This window comes from Bombus fervidus, chromosome 5, assembly GCF_041682495.2.
Source record: "Bombus fervidus isolate BK054 chromosome 5, iyBomFerv1, whole genome shotgun sequence".
Lineage (NCBI taxonomy): Eukaryota > Metazoa > Arthropoda > Insecta > Hymenoptera > Apidae > Bombus > Bombus fervidus.
In genome coordinates, this window is record NC_091521.1 from 1,435,061 (window position 1) to 1,457,089 (window position 22,029).

At 39.2% G+C, this 22,029-nt stretch overlaps 2 protein-coding genes across 25 annotated transcripts in view; both read right to left on the bottom strand.

Annotated features, from left to right (window-relative positions):
- The window catches only part of LOC139987399 (uncharacterized), an 89,242-nt gene that overhangs the window by 39,335 nt on the left and 27,878 nt on the right, over nucleotides 1-22,029 (bottom strand). The window contains exons 6-7 of one of the 24 annotated variants that reach the window (XM_072003606.1): nucleotides 1,852-2,097; nucleotides 832-1,198 (exon numbers count right to left, since the gene is read on the bottom strand). The exons of 18 other annotated variants lie outside the window; for them this stretch is intronic. In XM_072003606.1, the coding sequence (XP_071859707.1) occupies nucleotides 936-1,198; nucleotides 1,852-2,097 (509 nt within the window). In that variant the 3' untranslated portion in view covers nucleotides 832-935. Of the gene's footprint in view, nucleotides 1-346; nucleotides 711-831; nucleotides 1,199-1,851; nucleotides 2,098-4,674; nucleotides 4,705-5,096; nucleotides 5,336-8,722; nucleotides 9,144-9,682; nucleotides 9,839-10,948; nucleotides 11,558-12,517; nucleotides 12,818-13,732; nucleotides 14,702-22,029 lie in introns of those variants that run through there. 5 more of the 24 variants (XM_072003621.1, XM_072003607.1, XM_072003605.1 and 2 more) reach the window with 5 other exon arrangements.
- On the bottom strand, nucleotides 5,342-7,206 carry LOC141445767 (zinc finger X-chromosomal protein-like). Its single transcript, XM_074111731.1, has 2 exons — nucleotides 6,818-7,206; nucleotides 5,342-6,706 (listed from the first exon to the last, which is right to left on the bottom strand). Exons 1-2 carry the CDS (start codon nucleotides 6,864-6,866, stop codon nucleotides 6,390-6,392), a joined length of 366 nt encoding a protein of 121 aa, XP_073967832.1. The 5' UTR covers nucleotides 6,867-7,206; the 3' UTR covers nucleotides 5,342-6,389.

Consider the following 22,029-nt stretch of genomic DNA (forward strand, 5'->3'; position numbering starts at 1 on the left):
AATGACGTAGATCCATTGTACCCTGAAAAAGAACGAATCGTCCGCGATCAAACGCTTCTTGGAAGATGGCATCGAGTATGTGTAATAAACGTGTGAGAAAAATGAAGGAAACGTGGCCCTATAAATCCGATCCGATACCATCAGATCGCGATCGTATTTCATCGTCCGTCAAAGAGCGAAAAGAAGCATGTGCACAATCGTTGTGTACGCCTATAATTACCTGCTATTACCTGCAATGAAAGAAGGGAGAGACAGCGAGGAAACAGCGATAGGAAAGTAACGTATACTCGCGATGGAATCGTGCGATTTACGTAACGCGTTTTAGTCGTAAAAACTAGCACGCAACTTGGAAAAGGCGAATTATACTTTATTCGAATGAAAATACAGGTTTCGGATTTGCGTGGAGGTCGACTAGTTAGAAGACGAGGCGGTGAACAAATCGACGACGTAGACGACCAAACCGTGATGTCTTCTTGGTATGTGCTTGCTCACGTCTCCTTTAACTTTGCAACGATACTCGCAATACGGACACTTGAATCGTGGCTGCACGCCGCACTCGTATCTCAGATGTCTGTTCAAGTTTCCCTTCCAATTAAACGATTTGGCGCAATTAGGACTTGGACAAATGTAAATCGCGTTGCGCAGTTTCTTCGATCTGCATTTCGTTGATCTACCAACTTCCCTGTACGGCCACCAATTTTGCTCGGAATCTGAAACAAACGAACAGACGAAATTTTCTCATTGCGATAAATCGGTTGTTGGCTCGTTCGCTACCTCGACTCATCGTCAGTATCGTTTCGATACTTGGAGTATGCGCAGAAAGAACGCAACTTTTCGGTTCGTCTTATACTCAGTTTATTAAGAAGAATTAATGCGAGATGACAAAACACGGTTCGTCCGATAGAATCGCAAAGAATCGATGGAATAAAAAAATTCTAGGCGCTGAGAACGTAGATGCTGCAATCCTTGTGAACTCTCTTGATGTGCCTGCATATGTTGGCCTTCCATTTACCACGGTACACGCAATAGGGACACTTGAAGCGCGGTTCTTGTCCACACTCGTTACGCAAATGCCTCTTCAGCGTGCATTTCCAAACGAAAACGCTCGGACAATTAGGGCAAGGATATTGCTTGTAAGTCGCGTCGTTGAACCGTACTCGTCGCTTCTTGTAGCAAGCGTTCGCGTGATATCGAGAATCTGAAAGCAGAACAAAATACTCGCGGTCAATTATCCGGATCGGTAAAAGTCCGAGAAGCGACGTGAAGGAGCTGCGTGTTTACTCGTTTAAGTTGGATCGAAACGTCCGGTCGATCAACGTCCACGGTGCGTATTCGACGATCCTCGCGCGCTCCTTCTTCTTTACGAGGCGCGAAGAACAACGCGCGAAAACGAGTCGCGTGAATTTCGCACGCGTCGTTCCACCTTTACTCTATTCGCGTACATTGTAGGACGAAATTCCAAACGTTATACCCGCTGAGACACTCTTAGTCCTCTTAGTGGAAGATAGCCTCTTTCCCTTCTATTCGATTCTTTTGTACCTGCGCACGAACGCGTCCGATCGGTATGCTCCGAACGGTTGACGACGTTTCAACGAACACGATGACGAGCCTCGATTCCTATCGAATACACCACAAGTTTACAACACCCTGTTTCTCGTTCGACGCTGTAAAAATGAGGCGACTCGCCGCATCGCAACTCGCACGCCTCCCAAGTCGAGAGTATAACGCGACAATGATAAATGAACAAGCTTTTATCATGAGACATTTTTACTCTTCGAGTACAAGAAAACAATTATTTGCATCTTGCGCAATGTTAGTTTCTACCGATGTCGATGCAACGTACGGCGCTACCTTCGTGTCTTCTACGTACGTGCCTATAGACGTCCGACGTCCGTCTAGAACGAAAGTCGCAAGACGGACATTTGAAACGTGGATTTTGTCGGCACTCGTAACGCAGATGTCTGGTTAGGGAGCCGCGGTGAGTGAAAGAACTGCCGCAAGCGTTAGAGCAGAGGAACCTTTTATTAGCAGCGGAGAGTCGTTGGGCGGTCGATTTGCGCTGTCTCCAAGTTGCGCAAACCAAACGCGAGACGACGCCTGGAAAAGAAGATTCACCACTGAACGTAAACAGCTATCGTTTGTAAAGCGTGTTTCGTTAACTCGCTCTAACGTGGATAACAACCATGAAGGATATAAAGAACGCGAAGACCGCAGAGAAGAGAAAAGGGCAGGAGAGGGCAGGGCAGAACTGACAATGAGCGTAAAGCGAAAAGGGCAGAGAGAAGCAGAGTAGAGCAAAGCGAAGCAGAGTAGAGCAAAGAGGAAGAGAAAAGAGTCACGTTGCGTCTCGATATCGCGTGGAAAGGATAGGAGATGAAATAAACGACAAACGACCAACCGTTTTTCGATCAACGTATATCTTTATTTATAGTTACTGGTATAATTCGTAAATGATAAAAAAAAAAGAGTGGCGTTATAAAAAGGGAATTTAAAAATTCCCCTAGTTGAGTGGAACGCATAAGGCGCAAAGTAGAAAATGGCAGCTGCTACTTCGGTGAAGCATTGTTGAATGTACGAGGAACGAATGGTTAAGTCTCCTCCTTACGAGCGATCTTTAGAACGTCGATCGCGTATACCTGACAGTTTTTGTGTCTTCTTCTCACGTGCTCATAAATGTTGGCCGATTTCTTGCATCGATATTCGCAGTGGGGACATTTAAATCGGGGTTCTTGGCCACACTCGTAGGTCAGGTGCCGATTCAACGAGTATTTCTGGCTGTAGGCACAGGTACAGTTCGGACAGGGGAACCTCTTCGTCTTAAAGTTATTGTCTAAATCGGTTTGGTTCGACGATCGGGACCAGAGTTTGCCGATACTTTGGCCTTGGTCGTCTTCGATACCAACGTTGATCCCGAACACGCTGAACGGGCCCGTAGTATCTGGAACGAAACGGGTCTGGCTGATTGCGAGTTTATACGTGCGTTTCGTTCGTAGAAACGATCTACGAGTGCGTATCGACAGAATCCATTTCTTCGCGAAAACCGAACGATAAAATCAGAAAATTTGCAAACATTAGACGATCGACGATCATTGACTAGTACAGAGATCGTAAGTAACATATATATCATCCGTGAAGACGATGAAAATGACGATAGATCTGGTGTAACGAACTTACAAACCGGTAGAAGCTGCCACACGCGATGTACCATCCAAAACAAATGTTCTTTTTGTCGTACGATACAGTAAAATTGGCTGTCGCTTGATCGCATAATGGATCAACTTGCGCTATTTTAAATGCTATCGAAAAATACAAAAGTTTATGTCACATTGCGCAACGGGCAATCTCAACGCAGTCGATTTATTTTGTACGGGACTGCGTCTCTTCCGTTTTCGCAGGGAAGAGAAACAGAAAGAAAAGAAAACGAAGGAGAAACTGACAATAAGAGTCGAAAGAATTCGATTGGATTATCGGAGACAATCTGATGACATCTTGTCAAGCATCGTCTCGTTGATCGTTCGAAAATTCAGTTGTTACTAGCTTCGTTATTCTATTGATCACCGCGAATATCCAGAACGTACACCACCTGATCAGGATGCATTCTACGTATGTGAGACCTGACATTCGAAGAATGCCTCGTACGATACGGACAATAAGGGCAATTGAATCTCGGCAACTGGCCGCACTGAAACTTTAGGTGATTATACAAGTTATTTTTTCGCGTGAAAACGTTACCGCACTTGTGGCAAGGATAATTTTCGCTTCGTTCGTTTCGATAGTGATCGTAGATGCAACGAGGCCCATCACGGTAACACGTACAATTCGATACCGGACATTGAACACCTGTGAACAGAAAAGGTCAACCAAATGACTTTCGACTATGTCCACTTTTCGTCTCCATCTTAAACGAGAAAAAATTTCATACTTTCCAATCGACGCAACCTATGTATTCTTTTCGCTTCGCAATTCCTTAACATTAATAATATTGCTGTGAACAGTTGACTACTTAAAAAAAAAAATAACATTATATACAAAAGACAAATTAAATCGTAACATAGTGAAACAAGTGACAGGAGAGAGAAAGAGAGAAAGAAAGAGAGGGAGAGACAGAGAGATAGAGATAGAGAGAGAGAGAAAGAGAGAGAGAGAGAGAAGGGGTCTCAGCAAATATTAGCTCTTCTCAAGCACAAAAATACAGTGGAAGAAGCATTATAAATGGTAAAAACTTAGTTCGCAAATGTTTGTCAAACGTGAATTAATGGCAAATTGATTCGCATAAGAGTAATTCCTTTGAAACTAAAGAATTCGCATCGCTAAGAGGCGAAAGATGGAGATAGATAAATATATTTATCCCTAAAAATAAGAGAACGGGTATGCGCTACGAAGATCATAGAAGTTAACCAGTTTTTCTTGTATCTACAGCGTAAATTTCGTCGCCAGGGTGTATTCTGCGCACGTGGGCTCGCACATTCGAAGGATGCTTCGATCTATACACACAATAAGGACAATTAAAACGCGGCAATTGTCCGCAATCGAACTTCATATGATGTTGAAGATTGCTCTTTCTGCTGAATACGCTGTGACAATTTCCGCAAGGAAACTTTTGCCTGTACTGGTCGTTCGTTCGCGAAAACGTGCCTCCTCTGGTCGGCAAGTACGACCAACAAACGTTCTTCTGCCTCTGATGCGGTACTAAGTAGTTTGCCTCTGAAAAAAGCATAAATATCGTTCTTTCATTCTCGGTTTATAACATCACGTTCACGTAACTACATGAAACATTAGCAGGAACGATATTCGTCGTATCGAGTCACTTTTCGTATAAAATGACGGGTTCGATCAGCGTTTCTCTAACAATAAATTTCGATGTACATACACATCAATTGCGTTTAATCATAATATACGATAGACAGGCGAGGGAGCATGCACACAAGGACTTTTCAAAGGGCGAGTGTTCGGCTGACAGCTGTTTTATTGTAAATTCGTCCGGCTATCGATTCGCAGCTTCGCGAGAATATACGCTGCGCTCTAGTCACGGTTTAATGTTGCGCGCTCATTAGATCGACAACGTACACTTCTTTATCCGGATGCTTTCTACGCACATGGGCTCTAACGTTCGATGTGTGTTTAGTCCTGTAAGCACAATATGGACAGTTGAATCGCGGTAATTGTCCACACGCGTACTTCAAATGGTGCTGCAGATTGTATCGCCAGTTGAAAGGCCTGCCACATTTTGGGCAAATGTGCAGCACTTTGTGTCGAGCCCGAGGATGAGTAGTCGCCTTACAATTTGCCACCGCTCGATTCCACCCGTAATTCTCGATCGGACTTGGTACCTCTTCTGGAAAATGCAGACGTTCTTACGGTTAATTCTCGTAAACGCTCAACGTTTTTCAATTCCAAACATCTAACAACTAAGCCGCTCGCGACGCTTGCCGCTAGGAGAATCGCTTCCGTTTCACGAACATACTTGTTTCACCGAAGCACTACTACAGATCACAATATATAACAACTAAATGAACGCAATTTGTTGGAAATTTGGAAAAAGAATGCAACGTATAAATGAGTCGAGTGGTTGCGATTTTCTGCTTCGTACTATTATCTTTCGCATTCGTCGCAGAGCATTTCGTACGTGTTGAAGTAACATTTTGCGCACAAGTTTAGATCCATGGATCGACGAGACGACTTTACTTCGTTTCGCTACCGTCTCCAGATCCAAAATTGTCCATCCTTTCGATATGACGGCACAAGCTGAAGTAAATAAAACAATAATATGAGTAGGGGAAAGAAGAAAGGGACAACAGAACACGACTGTTAATGCTCCGGGCAAAGGAAAAGAAACAAAATTGTGAGGAACAAACGTAATCTATATTAAAGACGACAGAATTAAAAACTGATCTTTATGAAATCCTTCATAACTCCATTGGTAGTACATGTTTCATTTGGAAGTACATTATACATTTAAAAATACTTTTATAAATATAAGTACATACAAATATAATACACTACGTTCGTTACGAATTAGGATTAAAAAAAATAACAGTGGCGTATACTTTAATCAAGATAATATTATTCTTGACTATGAGTATAAAAAACGAATTTTAACGACATTTAATCTGCGAATGTTCGCAAAATAATTCGACCTGTTTCGTACATGTCGTAGTATGATGCAAGAACAAGTAATGTATTATATCAGATAACGATAATAATAAGATGCGTCTGAGAACACGTTAAGGAATTCTACGAGTTTTCTAAACATCCATTGCCAACAGTTATTGAAAAGGTGTCATTCTCGTCAGTATCATCGTTATCGTCGTCTGGGACGTCATAATGATTACAACTGCATTCATTCAGAACACAGGCAAGCATGTTGAAACTGGTGCCGCATAGTATATTTATGCTCCCAAAATTTTACAGACGTCGATAGCGTACACGTTATGACCAGGATGCTTTCTACGCACGTGAGCACGCACATTAGACACGTGTTTCGTCCTATATACACAATAAGGACAATTAAATCGCGGTAACTGGCCGCACTCGAATTTGGAATGATAGTAGAGATTGTTCTTATGACTGAAGACACTTGGGCAAGTCGGACAAGGATACTTTTGCTTCTCCACATATCGGTTTACCGAAATTCTGGTCCTCTGGTAAGGTCGACGTCTTCTCCGGTCAGCCAAAACATACTCAAAATCTGCCGATTGGAAATACTCTGAAACAAAAACAACACAAGAATCTCGTCAAATATTGCGTTTGTCTGGTCAACCGTCGGTTTTTTAATACGGTTCAATAAGTAATTTCAAGTTCGCTTGCAGGGACATACCTCGGGGAAAGTTTTGTTTGTCGTCAAACCAGTCATCAACGAGGTACATTTGATAATCACAAAAGGAAAAGATGGGAATTGGAGATATATATATATTACCACAAATATATATGTATGTGGTTACAAATATATGGGATATATAAATATTCCTTTGCCAATAAACGTAACTAACAAATAAGATATCATTTCATATATTTATGAAAAACTTGCTTGGTGTTTGCAAATATGTTGCAAATACGATGTGTCGAACATACGTGGCACTTTCTGTTCCTCTAAACCGTATCACGATAAATTAAACGTTCCATTTACGAATTCGGTCGATACTGTACGCTTCTTGGTCGAATATTTGTCGAGACCCACAAAAGATGCAAGGCTATTTAAATTTTCATATTTCGCCGAAGACGAAATTTCTCATTCGATACTGGCTACTCTCGCGTACGTGTACGTATCTGGCTCCAATCATCTGTTTGTCAAGATTCTTCTTCTCAGAAGGTAGCTTCTGCTGACAAAGCGTAACGCGCGACCAGATGCTTGGAACTCCTAGAAAAAAAAAAAAAGGAAAGAAAATCGCGATCAATTCTGAAACGTCGCAAGTCTAACGTAGCAAGTGCGACATTAAAATAGGAAAAGACTGTCCCAATCGTACTCGCGTAGATGCGACATTTTTACGCGTTCCCACGTCTTTTCTTTCTTCCCCTTGTCAGAAGTAAATAAAATTTTTTCGGAACCATCGTGAATAACATAATCGTTTTCAGTATTAATTCGAACAGTCTGGCGCAATACCTGTTGAAACGAATCGATTCGATACTAGTTTATTTATGACGTACGATTTGAATACTTTTCTTTTACAGGAGCATCGATCAGTACCGTTCTACGAGACGACGATGGCGATGACGACGATGACAACGATGACGACGACAATATCCAAAACGAGGATGTTAGAAAACAATAAAAAAAATTTCACTTGAGAATGTATTCGTTCGTCGCGTTCATCGCGTTTAGTCGATTCAGATTTTACGATCCCCGGCTTCTTGCCGAGTTCCTTCTTCCTTTCTCCGTATCCGTCCGTGCACGAATTTTCGAATCTTAGGCGAGCGTAATCTCAAGCAACGTGTTGTTGCAACTGGCAAAGATCTACGGTGTACACTTCTCTTCCTGGGTGACATTTGCGAACGTGTCGTCGAGCATTCGAGATGTGTCTGGCGCAATAGTTGCAATACGGACAGTTGAATCGTGGCTTCTGACCACACTCGAATTTTTGATGATAGGTCAGCCCGCCTTTTCTACTGAAGACGCTGGTGCAATTGCCACAAGGGAACTTCCGTGCAATCATTCTCGAGGAATCGGAAGGCGAAACGATCGTAGCGTTCCTCGAGAAGCCGTGGGTTGATCGTTGAAGAAGAAGGTTTTGCGAGTGCACTGCCGCGTCGGTGAACACACAGTAATTTATACCTGGAACAGAAACAAGAACGCGACACCCGTGTCAGAGTGGTTCATACTATCAGGAACTCTGCGTACACAAAGAGGAACTAGAGGAAAATAAGAATCGGAGCTGATGTCAAACCTTCTTCGGTCGTCGATCTCCAGGGTGTCAATGACACGCTAGGATGCGAGATGTTCGATTTCCGCGACGCAACATCTTCCATGAAGAAAAGGATGAAATAATAAAAAGACCGCTCCTATATGATCATAATTACATAACAGCTTGGTATTTTATTGTTTACACAATGAAATTACTTCATTAACCCAGAAACAGCGCTATTCGAAAGTGGTGTATAGAAGAAGAAGGGCGGTAAGTTGTTGGTACATAGTAGATACGTCAAAATGCTATACAAATGAACAGTTAACGTTTACTTTTAATGTTCTTAATGTTTACTTCTACGCATATGTACAACGATTTATAAGACGGGTTCGACTATTACGGTAGCAGAATAACGTGATGAGAGATGACACGTTTTGCAATAGTCAAATTCAAAACGCGTTTGTTAAATGGTTTGCTCGATTTTTTCAGAGTTTTCATCTTCCGTTGCAGTGCCACAGGTCGCGTTACGCGACACATTGATAACGTTCACTTTGTATCCGTGATGCTTTCGACGTACATGCGCGCGTATATTAGAAGATTTCTTTGACGCGTAATCGCAATACGGACAACCGAATCTTGGTAATTGGCCACACTCGAACTTTAAGTGTGAATATAAATTGTTCTTCCGGTTGAAAGTGCTCGTACACTTTGGACAAGGAAATCGGTCTTGGTTGCGGTCCTGAAATTCCGCTGGTCTTGACATCACGTTGCACGGTATCTTGAAGCCACCCAGATGTTCCAGATCTGCAAGAAAATGTTTGGAACTCGTCAGAGTCCGCTCTAGAGCAACGAACACGTTCCATTTATGGACGCCTGATTTCATATCGATGGATAGGATACCAAGGAAATGATAGATTGAAAATAAAACACCAACAAGCATCGTACGATAAAAAGAAATTGAACGATGTTACTCGATCGTTTCCGAGCTTCTCTCTTTACGCGCGTGCGTTATGTTTAGGTAAATGACAACTTTATTGCAACAATATACAAAAATTTATAAAAATTAAACTTAAACGTAAAAAATTTTGTATTCTAACTCTCCCCCAGTCCCCTTCTCATCCTTATTTTCTAATTTCCTCGGATCTCTTGTTGTCTCTTAACGAGTATCGATATTTCAAATTCGAGCTTGCAAGTACAACCTTCAAACAACTACTCACAGCTCGATTTAAGATCGATCACGTAAATTATAGAACCATAATGAATGGACCGGATGTGCGCGCGGACGTTGGACGTTTTCTTCGAACGATATTCGCAATGAGGACATTTGAACCTCGGCAGCTGACCACACTCGTACTTGAGATGCTTCTGCAAGTTGTTCTTCCGGTTGAAAACGCTTGTGCAATTTGGACAGGGAAACTTCACGTTGCGAACGTGTTGCACAGCGAAGGACGTGGAAGCATCTCGTTCATCCACTAGAGCTTCAAGAGTAAGCGACTCGTCTGCGAACAGAAGAAACAAATTGCAAAGAAGTAGGTTGATGTACCTTGAACGATTCACGAACGAATGTACCGTGGATTTGTGTAGAAACGTCGGATTAGCGAAACGAAACATTAAACAAGGAAATAACGTAGAGTCAGGTTCTTCGAACGAGCTTCCAAATCGATGCACGCCGACATCGATTGGTCATAATACTTCCACCGTATGTGTTCACAAGTTTCTATACGTGATCGAGATCGTGATTATGATCGATGACTGTACATGGCAGGTTATTCATAGAATCTTAACGACCATATACACGAAACATAATCAATTCCACACCCTTTGCATCTGAGAAAGTTACCCGTACAATTTTGCAACCTGACCTTTTCGCTTCCATACCTTGGTAGCTTGGTAGCTGGTAACAAATGCTCGTTATGCCAAATAAACGTCTCTCGTTTAAGATTAACATTATGCCTAAAGTGATCGTCGTTTCAGGTTAATATCAAGTTACGAGCAGGCGACAGAAGTGACATTTTTCAATGTTCAAATAATTTCTTTATTGGTGAAACGTGCACGTGGATCACGGTAGACCAGCGATTTTCAACCTTTTTCATCTCACGTCACACGTAAAGCAATTGCTAAAATTCTGCGACGTGTCGAAGAACGTGATAGATGTGGTTCAAGACAGGGAATTCGCATCGGGCGGTTATTGTTCTTTCGGCTGTTGTAATATCTTCGTTTGACGATCTAAGGGATAAGAGGTCAGTAGCCCTGAATGAATAATAAAGAAAAAAAAAAGTAGTCGAGCATTGAAGGTTTTAAAAATACTCGCAGCAAACTAGTTGAAAATCGCTGTGGTAGACGATACATTCTCAACGCTCGACGTAGATGTCGAGTACGACACACGCATGGCGAACGAAAATGTTAAATTGTTGCGTTGTTCGCAAAACTAATTAAACTTGCATTTCCCCCGCGACTACATCGTCTCTCCCACCCTCTCTCTCTCTTCCCACCGCGCTCTCACTGTTATAGTTATTATGTCTAGAAGGAAGAACGAGAATAAAAAAAAACGAGAACGAGGAAGGAAGAGAGATAAAGGAAGAAAGGTAAAAAGAAATAGGGACGAAATCTGAAGAATATTAGAAGTAATATTGTATAAAAAGTATTCGGTTTAACGTATATCTTACGTTGCATCATTATGATCCATATATCCACGAAAGGATGAAGAATTCTTTGTAAGTTTTGGCCATTGGTGGATCGGTAGAAAAATCTCGATGTTGTCACTTTTACCGAAAGCTTGCAGCACATAAGTAACATTGTTCTATCGCAGTGTAACCAGAGGAGAAGATCGTGAAATGAAAGATATAGCTGAGAAGAGTACGAACGAAGCTGGTTAAAAAAAAAAAAGAGACTATATCGCTGGATAATCGCTCAAACGGCCAGGTTTGGTAGTCGATAAATATCCTGAACATAGACCGCGTTGCCCTCGTGCTTCCGTCGTATATGCTTCTGTACGTTGGATGTCTTCTTCGAGATCAAATCACAGTACGGACATTTGAAGCGCGGTGGTTGGCCGCACTCGTATCTCAAGTGTGTAAGGAGACTTCGTTTCTGGCCGAAAACGCTCGTGCAATTGCCGCAAGGGTACCTCTGGTTACTGTTCGGTACGAAACTCCTGTAAAGTCTGCCGCGCTGTCCTGCGCTCAATAACATTCTTGACGCGGCAAATTGTCTGAAACCTGGAAAAATTCAGTGATCGGTATCAGTACAATGTGGCAATGGATAAAGCACGAAAAGCGTTTTTGCTGTTTAAAAATTAGAGGGCCGAAACTTTCGATAATTGGAGGAAGAAAGCGCGTACCTTATATTTTCTTATAAACGAAAAATGAGGATTGCGACGAGTAACGATACGTCGCCGCGCGTATCGCGTTCGAGTTTTCGCAAACGGCGGAGAAAGAATCGAAGATATTGCTATTTCTTAACGACAATCATGCTAACGAAAAATAACGAACAAATAAAAATCCCACAAAACGTAAATAACATGAGACTCGTTGGTATGCGACAGTTATTTTGAAAAGGTACTTTATTCAGAGTAGGTCGGTAACAAACATTAAACAAGATGAATCGACAACAACGATCCGTCTTTGAACAATAGTGAAAATCATTGAAAAGCATTCTGCGTTAACAACACGTCAGGGATTTTCAATGAAAGATCAAAATATGAATGCCATTTTCGGCCTCGGCAGCGGCGGCGGCGGCGGCGTCGTCGTCGTTCTAATCTTAACCAATAGTTTCTACGAAAAAATGATCGCGTTAGCTTTATTCTCGCCCTTATCGTTCGAAGAAAATTATGCGTTCGGAGGAAAATGCATTAATAATACTTGGAATAACTGTAACTAGAGTAGAGATAGAGTAACATTTCTAAATAAATTGCAGAGATATGTATCAACTGTTTAGTAGTATCCTTGCTTCGACTCCTTATTCTTTTAATTTTCTTCTGCGCCTCTTGTTTTCGTTCTTTTTACTTGAGTTATAATCGTCCCGATTCGGTTGTTAATAACGGACTCTCGACAATTGCTTATACAAGTCGATAATTTGTAGCTTTTCGTCCTTATGCATTCGTCGCACATGAACATACATATTCGAAGAGAATTTCGCCTTCTTCGTGCAATATGGACACTGATATCGCGGCTCCTTACCACATTGGAAGTGACAGTGTGTTTTCATGTCCGAAAGTCTAGTGTAGCCACTGTTACATCGTGGACAATAAAACTTTTTCCTTGGTAAGGAACTTTGAACGGAGACACTGTCAGGCCAGTGTGTCCTGGAAACCGAAGATACAAGCTCTTGACGACAGCCACTTTCCATGTAGAGAAACGACTCATCCTTCGGATCGTTGGCAAAATTTCTTCTTGGCTGATAACCTTCGGTCCGCATCGATCCCCTTGCTATCATTTCAGCCCGGATAAACGACGAGTGTAACTGGCCGTACATCGGATCTAGAAAAAGAATCGAATTTTTGTTGCAAGTTAATAGAAAGAAAACGGAACCAACGAACTGACGACATCGCAGAGAAACACATTTTCATCCATGCTCTGAGCATCTAAGCGCACGCGTGCGCCTTCAAACTACTTCCTTTCTAATCGAACCAATCAATTTTGTACACATTCTGAGCAATTTGTACTTTATTTTCCTCCTCGTATCGTATATGTATCGTTAACGGTAAACAGTTACGGTGAAACAGAAGGAAATATATATAGGAAAGGAAGATGGAAAGAAAGGCGAGAACTAGAAATCAAGCATATGTATTCTATTAGACTAGCTGTTCTTTCGCATTAAAGTTACGAGGGCTGTTCTACGACGATGGATCACGGGAGTTCGGTTACTTGATTTATTTATTAAAATCAATTTACACAGAATCACGCGCACACGCACAAATTCCACATCACTCGTTCCACGAACGTCAATTCATTTTAACATATTCATTCGCGTGATATTGCAAATCTGACGCTGCAAAATTTCTTCCAGTGTCTTAATGGATGTCGATACAAAGAGACAAGTCGTAACAAAACCGAACAAAACATGTTACCGAACAAAAGCGGTCAATCACATTGATAATTAATAAATAACGACATTATAATAAAACACGACGATAGATCAAGAGATTAAGACAAGACACAAACGTAAATATTTTATTCACGCAATATTCAAATTTGCGTAAAGATAAGAAATATATGTTGTTATAAAGTAATAATAATAATAAGAAGAAGAAGAACATTCGATACAACTGTTATACCTCATTTAATATAAACGTGGAATAATCTTCAATATTTTATAATAAAATAATAATAACAATAACATTAATAATTGTAGTAAAAGTAGTAGTAATAGTAATAATAATAACAACAATAATAGAAAAATAAATAAGAGTTTTATATTGTAATAATATTGTAAAAAGACAGGTCGTGTAATATAATGTTTCAGTAACGATTTGATATCCAGCACTTTTAACGATTGCTTTATTGTTCTCGAAATGTTCGGTCATATAAATAAAATATACTACATGACACTTTTGTATAAACAAGAGGTAAATAAGTAAGTGTAAGGAAATAAAACAAGTATATACTAAAGAATAAATTAATCGTTATCAGAAATTTCACTAATTACGAAACTATCAGAATTTAACAAATCCTCTTGATCTTCATTATCGTTGACACATTCAATTTTTTTCGCGTGTTTCTGTGCACACATTCTTAAGTGCCTTGCCGACACAACCGTACCTATCAAGTTTTTATGACAAATATTACACTTGACACTTCTCTGGCACATGTGACGTACATGGTAATTCAAAGCTTTTTTGTGTTTAAAACGAGCACCACATTCCATACAGACAAATGGATTCGCGTTTCTTTCTGTGTGACACTTGGCAATCTTATTTTTAAGACAATTATTTTTCTCGTGTCTTGCCAAGTTTGCTGGGCGAATAAATGTCTTTTCGCAATACCTGCAATTTATCGGTATCGACGATAATTGATTTAAAGGTTGCATCCATCTTTCATTAGTACTTAAATCAGTAATCGAACCACTCGAACCAGAATCTCCTTCACAGTTTTCATCATTACGATTCCTGTTGTTTTCCTTATTATACGGGGCTGTTTCATTCCTTTTACTATTATTTTCATTTCCATCGTTACCGTCATTTCTTTCGCGTCCGTTGCTAGTACTACTATCGCCATTATCGCCCCATTCATTCAGATTTATTTGCATAAGGTCGTCCTCTGAGCCCCAACTATCGTTACGTTCAGACTTCTCGATGATTCCACTGGCTTGCTGCTCCTTCCGGCGTGTTAAACTGCTGGTAATTGTTCGCTTCTTGACACTTCCTGTAACACAATCGATCAAATAAGTATCTCTGTCCCGTTAGATCCTGAAAACGACTAAAGCTTCTACGAAAATCAAACAACGAGGTAACTAAATGGTAACAAAAGGATAATTAAAGGGGTAACTAAAGGATAACTAAAAGGTTAACTAAAAGACAACTGAAACGAAAAGACCCATTGTAGTCGTGTACGTTGTTAAGTAAATGAAAACAAAGAAAACAGGAAGGGAAAAGAAACGAGAAAGAAGTAAACTGGCCAGACTGTTCGCTGTCCCACCGATCACCCAAGTTTCTCTTTTTATTCGCATAATACAATTTCCAAAAATTAGCGAAAGTTTCTAAAGTGAAAGTTACGATCGCTTTTATATTTTCTATCGACTTCCCTTTATTAACATGAAGTAAACTCGAACACCTAGAAAAACGACCTTCGAGTCGCGTGTGAATATTTTCGGAAATCTTCCGATCTTTTCCTCTTTTCTTTCGTTTCTTCGTAGAGTATACCGATTCTTTCTAGAGAATTCCAATGCTCGGAGCAGGGGTGATGAGATTCGATGAATAGTAGAAACTCGTTGTCCAAGCACTCCGACACGAACAGACCTGAAATATCGAGCAGCGGATCAGCTGACGCGCGGCGAACTTATGACAGAGCAGAGATAATCCAAATAAAAGAAACGAAGTAACGAAGATGTAGACGAGTCATGTTAATGGATTAATACAGATTCGTCTCCTTTTTTCTTATAGTATTTCCCTTTTTAACGAATATTTATAGACGAACAGGTTCGCGACATTTCGCATGGTTTACACTGTACGCAAAGAAAGAATACGAGCAAACAGCTTCTAGACAGTATACAATATAATAGTAATTTTTCTGCGATGGCGATGTTTGCTTTACGTACGCCGATTAACGGGTTTGGAAATTGCAAGGAGGCCGTTGACGATGTTTTCGCAAGCTGCTACTATGAAGAAAGGTTTTTCCGCAGACGGGACATTTCTGCGTTCTACCACAGTCGTGCCTAACGTGGAAAATCAGATGAGATTGTTTCGCGTAACAGGCACCGCATTGGCCGCAGGAAAATGGCCGGCTCTTTTGCAACTGATGACACGTTGATCTAGGATTCCAATAGCAGAAACTCTTCTGATGACTCCTCAAATGACCGGAAAAAGTGAAACCCTTGCCACAGTATTTGCAATTGTATTTTCTTTTCGAGTCGTCTCCACATATCGAGTCCGCGAAAAGCTCTGCAACATTATTAATAACCAATCAGTTGTATTTTCTCATTAACTGCAGTTCAAACTGCAGAAATTCCTAGCGAATGCGTACCGTTCTTAATTAGAACCGTCAACGCTAATAAAGAACAACTCTCCAATAAAGGATTTTTTACGAACGAACAAATTTCCCGCCCGAAACATCACCCGTCGCTGTAATGAACGATCGATAGTACAAAAACCTCCCGGAACGACCCGCTACTTTTTTTATTCTTTTTATTTGTCAATTTTCTTTTTCTTTTTCTTTTTTTTTCTTTTTTTTTTTTTTTTTTTTTTTTTGTATACATTCAAGAATCAAAAAGAATATAGTAGCGAAAGATGGGAAGGAAAGATAGAGTAAAGTGTGCGTGTATTCGTGTCCATGTATGTTAAGAGGATAAAGATCTGTGAAACTTGTTAAACAAGGATAAGAATTAGAGAAGACGCATCCAATACTGTTTTATTTGTTTACATGTACAAGCAAATATTTGATAAAATTCTTAACAAATACAAATAGGGAAAATCATCGATTCTTCCTGAATCAGGCACGCATAGGAAATAGAATAAAAAAAAAAAAACAATAGAAAAACACGACATGTGTTATATCGTTGCTAATTTTTAATCGCAAAAGGTTTAAGATGCTCCTAGATGGGTGTATTACGTAAAAGTAAAGAAACGCGACTCTTGGTAAGATTTGAATAAAACTTAATCTAAGTACTATAACTATGACACTTAAAAGCTACGGTAGTCACAGCTATCTTGTTTGCGAATAGCGGAACGAACGATGAAGACTGTCTATCGTTCGAACTTTGTTCTGATTTGAGGGTGTGATCATCCCATAAATTCGTTCTGTCTTTTTATTATGGTATTTAGAAGAAAATTTGAAACATATCTGTAAATATACTGTGAAAATATCTTCTATAAAGTAACTTCTTTCCACCTTTTTGCTAAACACATTATTACACCGTTACCGTAAAACTTTTGTAGCTTCTCGCTAAAATATTTTTTCGAGGTAATTTTTTACGTCAGTATTGTCAAATCTTTTACAAGCCAAGATATGTTGTAACGAACGAAATAAGCGCTAATTTGAGGGGTGAATATCCGGAGAATGCGAAGAGTGTGGTAAAGTTTCCCAACCAAATTATTCTCGTCATTTTTTCCACGTTCCCTGCCACATACAGCCTGGCATCATTGCAAAGATACGTGGTGAAAATAACTTTGAAAATGACTTTGCCAACTACGTGGGAAGAAATTATAGAACTAGAGTATGATTACGACAAATTTTTCTCTAAATATCACGGTAAGAGCGGAACGAACTTATGGAATCACCTAATATTTACGGTGTCGGTAGAAGTACACGTGGCTTTGTCTTTGGCTGCGGTGGAATCATTCCTTGTTTCGAATAAAAGCGCGTGGAATCCGCGTGTGCAGATATATCCGCCTCCTTGGAAGACATTTCTGGAAGCCACGGACGTCTCTACTCGCCACAGATCTTTATGATTTGTTCGCTTTCGTTATTAGAATCCTTCCTCTCCTAGATCTCTCATTTCTCAGCTTTCTATTCTAAAAATGTTCCGTTCGCGTTCCTTTCTTTCGTTGCAACTTCATTTCTCGTATTCTTGTGCCGTCTTTTTTTCTCTTGCTAAAATTCTGTCTAGAAATCTTTGGATTATTCCAAATTTCTACTATTATTACGATAGAGAGTAACCGGATAGATCACCTTTAACCACTGTTTCGAACAATGAGGTAAACATTGTGTATGGAAGCAGTTGAAAGCAAAAAGAAACCTGCTGTCAACGTTCATAATAGTACATACTAGTCAAATAACCGACGAGAGAATTTCGAAGGACGAGGGATTAACGACAAGTGGACGCTATATACTTGACAAATAATCGACCTCTAGATAGTTAGTAGGTAAAATAATAAATAACGATATGTCTTATGATACTCGAGCAAATGTCCGGTAAAGCATAAGAACAATAATGTCATCGAGAAGAAGATGGTCGACTAAAACGACACGAGCAGAAACTATTTTTCCAATTTGTAACAAGGATTGAACGTCAAAGAAGATTTTTAGTCGACTTTTAAAGGTCCTGGGTAATTCCACCGCGTTACCGAAAGGATAATCCAACGAATATCGCACTACATATAAAGTTGTAGTTAAGCGCAAAGTGAAAAGAAGGATGCGAGAAATATGAAAAATGACCCTTTGTCATCAAAGATAAAGTATTCTTCTTTTTTTTACTCTTCGTTAAAACTCAAAATTCTCCCACGAGTTCTCTTCGAGCGCTGCTCAAAGACACAAGAGAAACCCTCGGTAAAGAAAACTCGTTTCAAACAAGTAATTCCGATGCTGTAATAATGATTTTCGTCGTGTTCACTGATCACTTTAAAACGCACACTTAACCGGAAAATATAAACATAAAAATATAACCGTTTGAGTCCCAGGGATCTTTGAAAAAACAGGGTTGAAAAATCGTGAACAGTGCGATAGCGCTTATCATATTTGTTATTTTTATGAAATACATCTATATTATTATATATGCGTACTATTAGTTTATAAATATTTCACGTTTTGTTCAATACAAATTATTGAGAAGATAACAATGAAATACAAAATATCGTCAATTATCCGTAGCGTTCAAACGTACTGACGAATACGATTTTCCGACACAAACTCTAAACAGTGCAATCGCGCTGCTTAGGACTCAAACGGATAATGTATAATATTGTGGAAGCTACGGATGTATCGAACGAACCAAGATGACGAACAAAGGAAGCTATTCAAAATCTCGGTATCAAGTGCGTGTTGTACGTGGTCGTACTAATAGAGAAGTGCGTTGCTCGCTTGCCGGCTTCAATCGAGTGACGAGCTGGCTAACACGTAGGGAAATTCCCTCTCTCCACGCCTTTATTCTACAGCAATCGATCATAGCGGTGTCTATGATCAGTATCGCTGGGTCGAAAGTATAATCCGATATTCTGACTGATTGTGAGCGGGTCGACCCTTGGGGTCGCCGTGACAATTTCTGCTTCAAAAATAATCGTTTTGAAAATAATAGATCGCAATCACCGTCACAGCTTGCTATCTAACATAAAACAATGTTGCATAAAGTCCTTTCTAAAAAGTCTTCGTTACGTTGAATTTGAGAAGAACACGTATAAAACGAATAATTGTAGATAACCCCTATAGCTTAAAATTACAGCTGTAGCAGCAACTACGTCAAAGAGGAGAAAGTATCACATAAAGAGAATGAAACTGATTGGTTGCCAGAAATATAGGTATCCATTTTAATATTCACGTGGGATCACAAACATAGAAATTCTCTATACGTTACGATAAATCCTTTTGAAAAACTTGATCGTGTGACTTTGTCATACGTGGAATGTCTCGAAATAAATACGACCTTATAATCCCTGTATACACGCGTTAATTGTAAAATGGATGATATATACCAGCAGAAAGTCTAAATATGTTGCAAAAGATCTGACAAATTATATAACGATATTGATAAGAATTTATGAAAACCGGTGAAGAGCCATGAAATAATCTACAAACAGATCTAATATTTAGCATTTGATTTTGATTGACAATTGATTAAGAATACGTAAATCCTCGTCTTTATGCCTAAAACTATATACAGACAGTGTGAGGCAGATCCATGAAACTGCTTCATCCAATAGCTGCTTCGCTCAAGTTACTCCCCGCCGTTACACAAAATGCGCGGGGCAGGGTGAGTCGCAGTTACCTTCTCGAAATAAATCATTCAAGAAAGTCATTCAAAACGTGTCCAGGCGAAGCAAATGAGGGGTTGCCAGACATCTTTTATCTCGCCAAGAAATCGAAAATCGATGGCTCATTCCGAGGCAGCCTCACCCTACGGTAATTTTGGGAACGAGGCAGCCTCACCCTCGCGTAAGCTTGGGAACAAAGCAGCTATAACGGTATACATCTCGCAGGTCAGCCTCGCATTGTCTTTGCATAGCCTTAGATTTCATTTTGTTTCAATATTATGTGGATAGACGTCTCTTCCCGAAGCCTCAATATGGACAGTGAAATTGTGCTCTCTAAAGATCATGATCAATTTGTATCACGACCACAGTTGATTTTAATATCAGTGTCCTTGTGGAATAGAATATTGCGCTCGCAAAGCCAACCCTCCAAATATTCTTTCGTAGATGAGTATTTCTTGCTCGAGAGTTCGATGATAATTAAAATCCAGGTGAAATTAAGCGCAGCAGTAGGCGGAAACAGCGACGACTGGTAAGCCTATGAACGTTATACGAAGTTTAAACAATTTTCATACTTGCAGAATTAAATTCATCCTATTATTTATGTGAAAATATCTCGCTTTCCCTTCCGTTTTATTCTCTTTTATTTCATATACATATTACGTAGTATTATATATATATATATTTGTTACATATAATAAATGTACAGGTTATAGATCCAAAGGAAACTTTCTTGTCAGAAATTTCTTTTTATTTAAATTTCATAACAATTTGTAAAATTCGCAGAGCAATAATATATATATTTATATTTAATGCTCAACGACAGCGACATCGATGACGACGATAACGGTAACGATAACGATAACATTAATGGTAATGATAACGCTGACAATAATAATAACGATAACAATATATTGTTCATTCTCTCGTTGTATAAATCCATGTTCAAAATTATATATTTCATTAATATATATATATATATTATATATATATATGTATCTAATAAAATTACATATTATTCAAACAATCTTTGTACACGATGAAAAATATCTTTCTGATGTGCATCATGCCAGTAGTGAAAATATAACATTTCATAAATATGTATATCTTCGATCAATTGAATAGGTTTTGTACTAACCTCACTAAAAGAGATTGCTTTTTCTAGTCGAATTGTTCGTGTACCACATTCTTATATGTATATGTATGTCACATCCAAGAGTAAAAGTGCACACAAGATGTATTCAATACCGTATGAAGTACGTTCGGTAAAATTGCCAGCAATTAATAACTTCTTCTTGAACTACTGGATATACGTTTGATCTGATATTATTCAACAAATATGAAACGTCCACTTAAGTGGGTTACGTACGTACACACTTGCATGCACTTGTAACTTACACGTGTATTATTCTGATAAATATTTAAAAAAAAAAAAAGAAAAAAAATAACAAATAAAAGGTAGGAAAATTATTTATTTGGCATTATTTGTAATCAAAAATATTTGGCAGTTTATAACATGCGCGCACCCATGCTATATAAATTTATCAATTTGTACAACTTAAATAATGATACTTCGTTAACACATTCGCACCGGATACCTCATATTTGAATTAGGTTCTCTTACTAGCACCCGAATGACGCATGTGTGAGTTATAAAACTTGTTTATTAACACTTCAAATTCTCCCCAGAAGTGTCATGACAAAAATTCGATGAATTATAAAAAAAAAAACTATATGTATATTTAATATGTTTACAAGTTCTTTTAGGAAAAGTACATTGTGTTATAGCTTCCGTTGGGCTTTGCTTCATAATGTAATTGCAGGCAGCAGATAATTCTGGCTATGTGGTTGAGGGAAAACAACGTATCGTTTGATTGTTCGATGTCACTTCGATGTTTTCCGTTTATTAATAACGTTAAAATAGGGCGACGATAACCGATGAGTCGAAATGTTCCTGTATCAGTCGAACGAGGGTTTAAAATTTCAATATACGCTTGGTCACTGTGAAATAATTTACGACTTTGCTTACAATTTTTTTTTTTTTTTTTTTTTTTTTTGGAAAGCATCCATTGACGAAAAATTTATAGCATCTTCTGGACATAATTTAATTTTGTAGAATTCTACGAGTTTTTTGCCAGTACCTGCATCCCATTCGACAGCAAATGAAATGATGCGAATGTGTTAATTTCATAAATTTCTCTCGAATGAAATTCACTTTGACCTAAGTACACCAGCTTATACGTTCTTAACTAAGATTAACAGAAATAGCAACTAGCAACACAATTAAGACGCACTAGGTGCATCTCCAATTTACTTTTTGAGTGAAATCAAACGATTCCGAATTTATTTCGATAG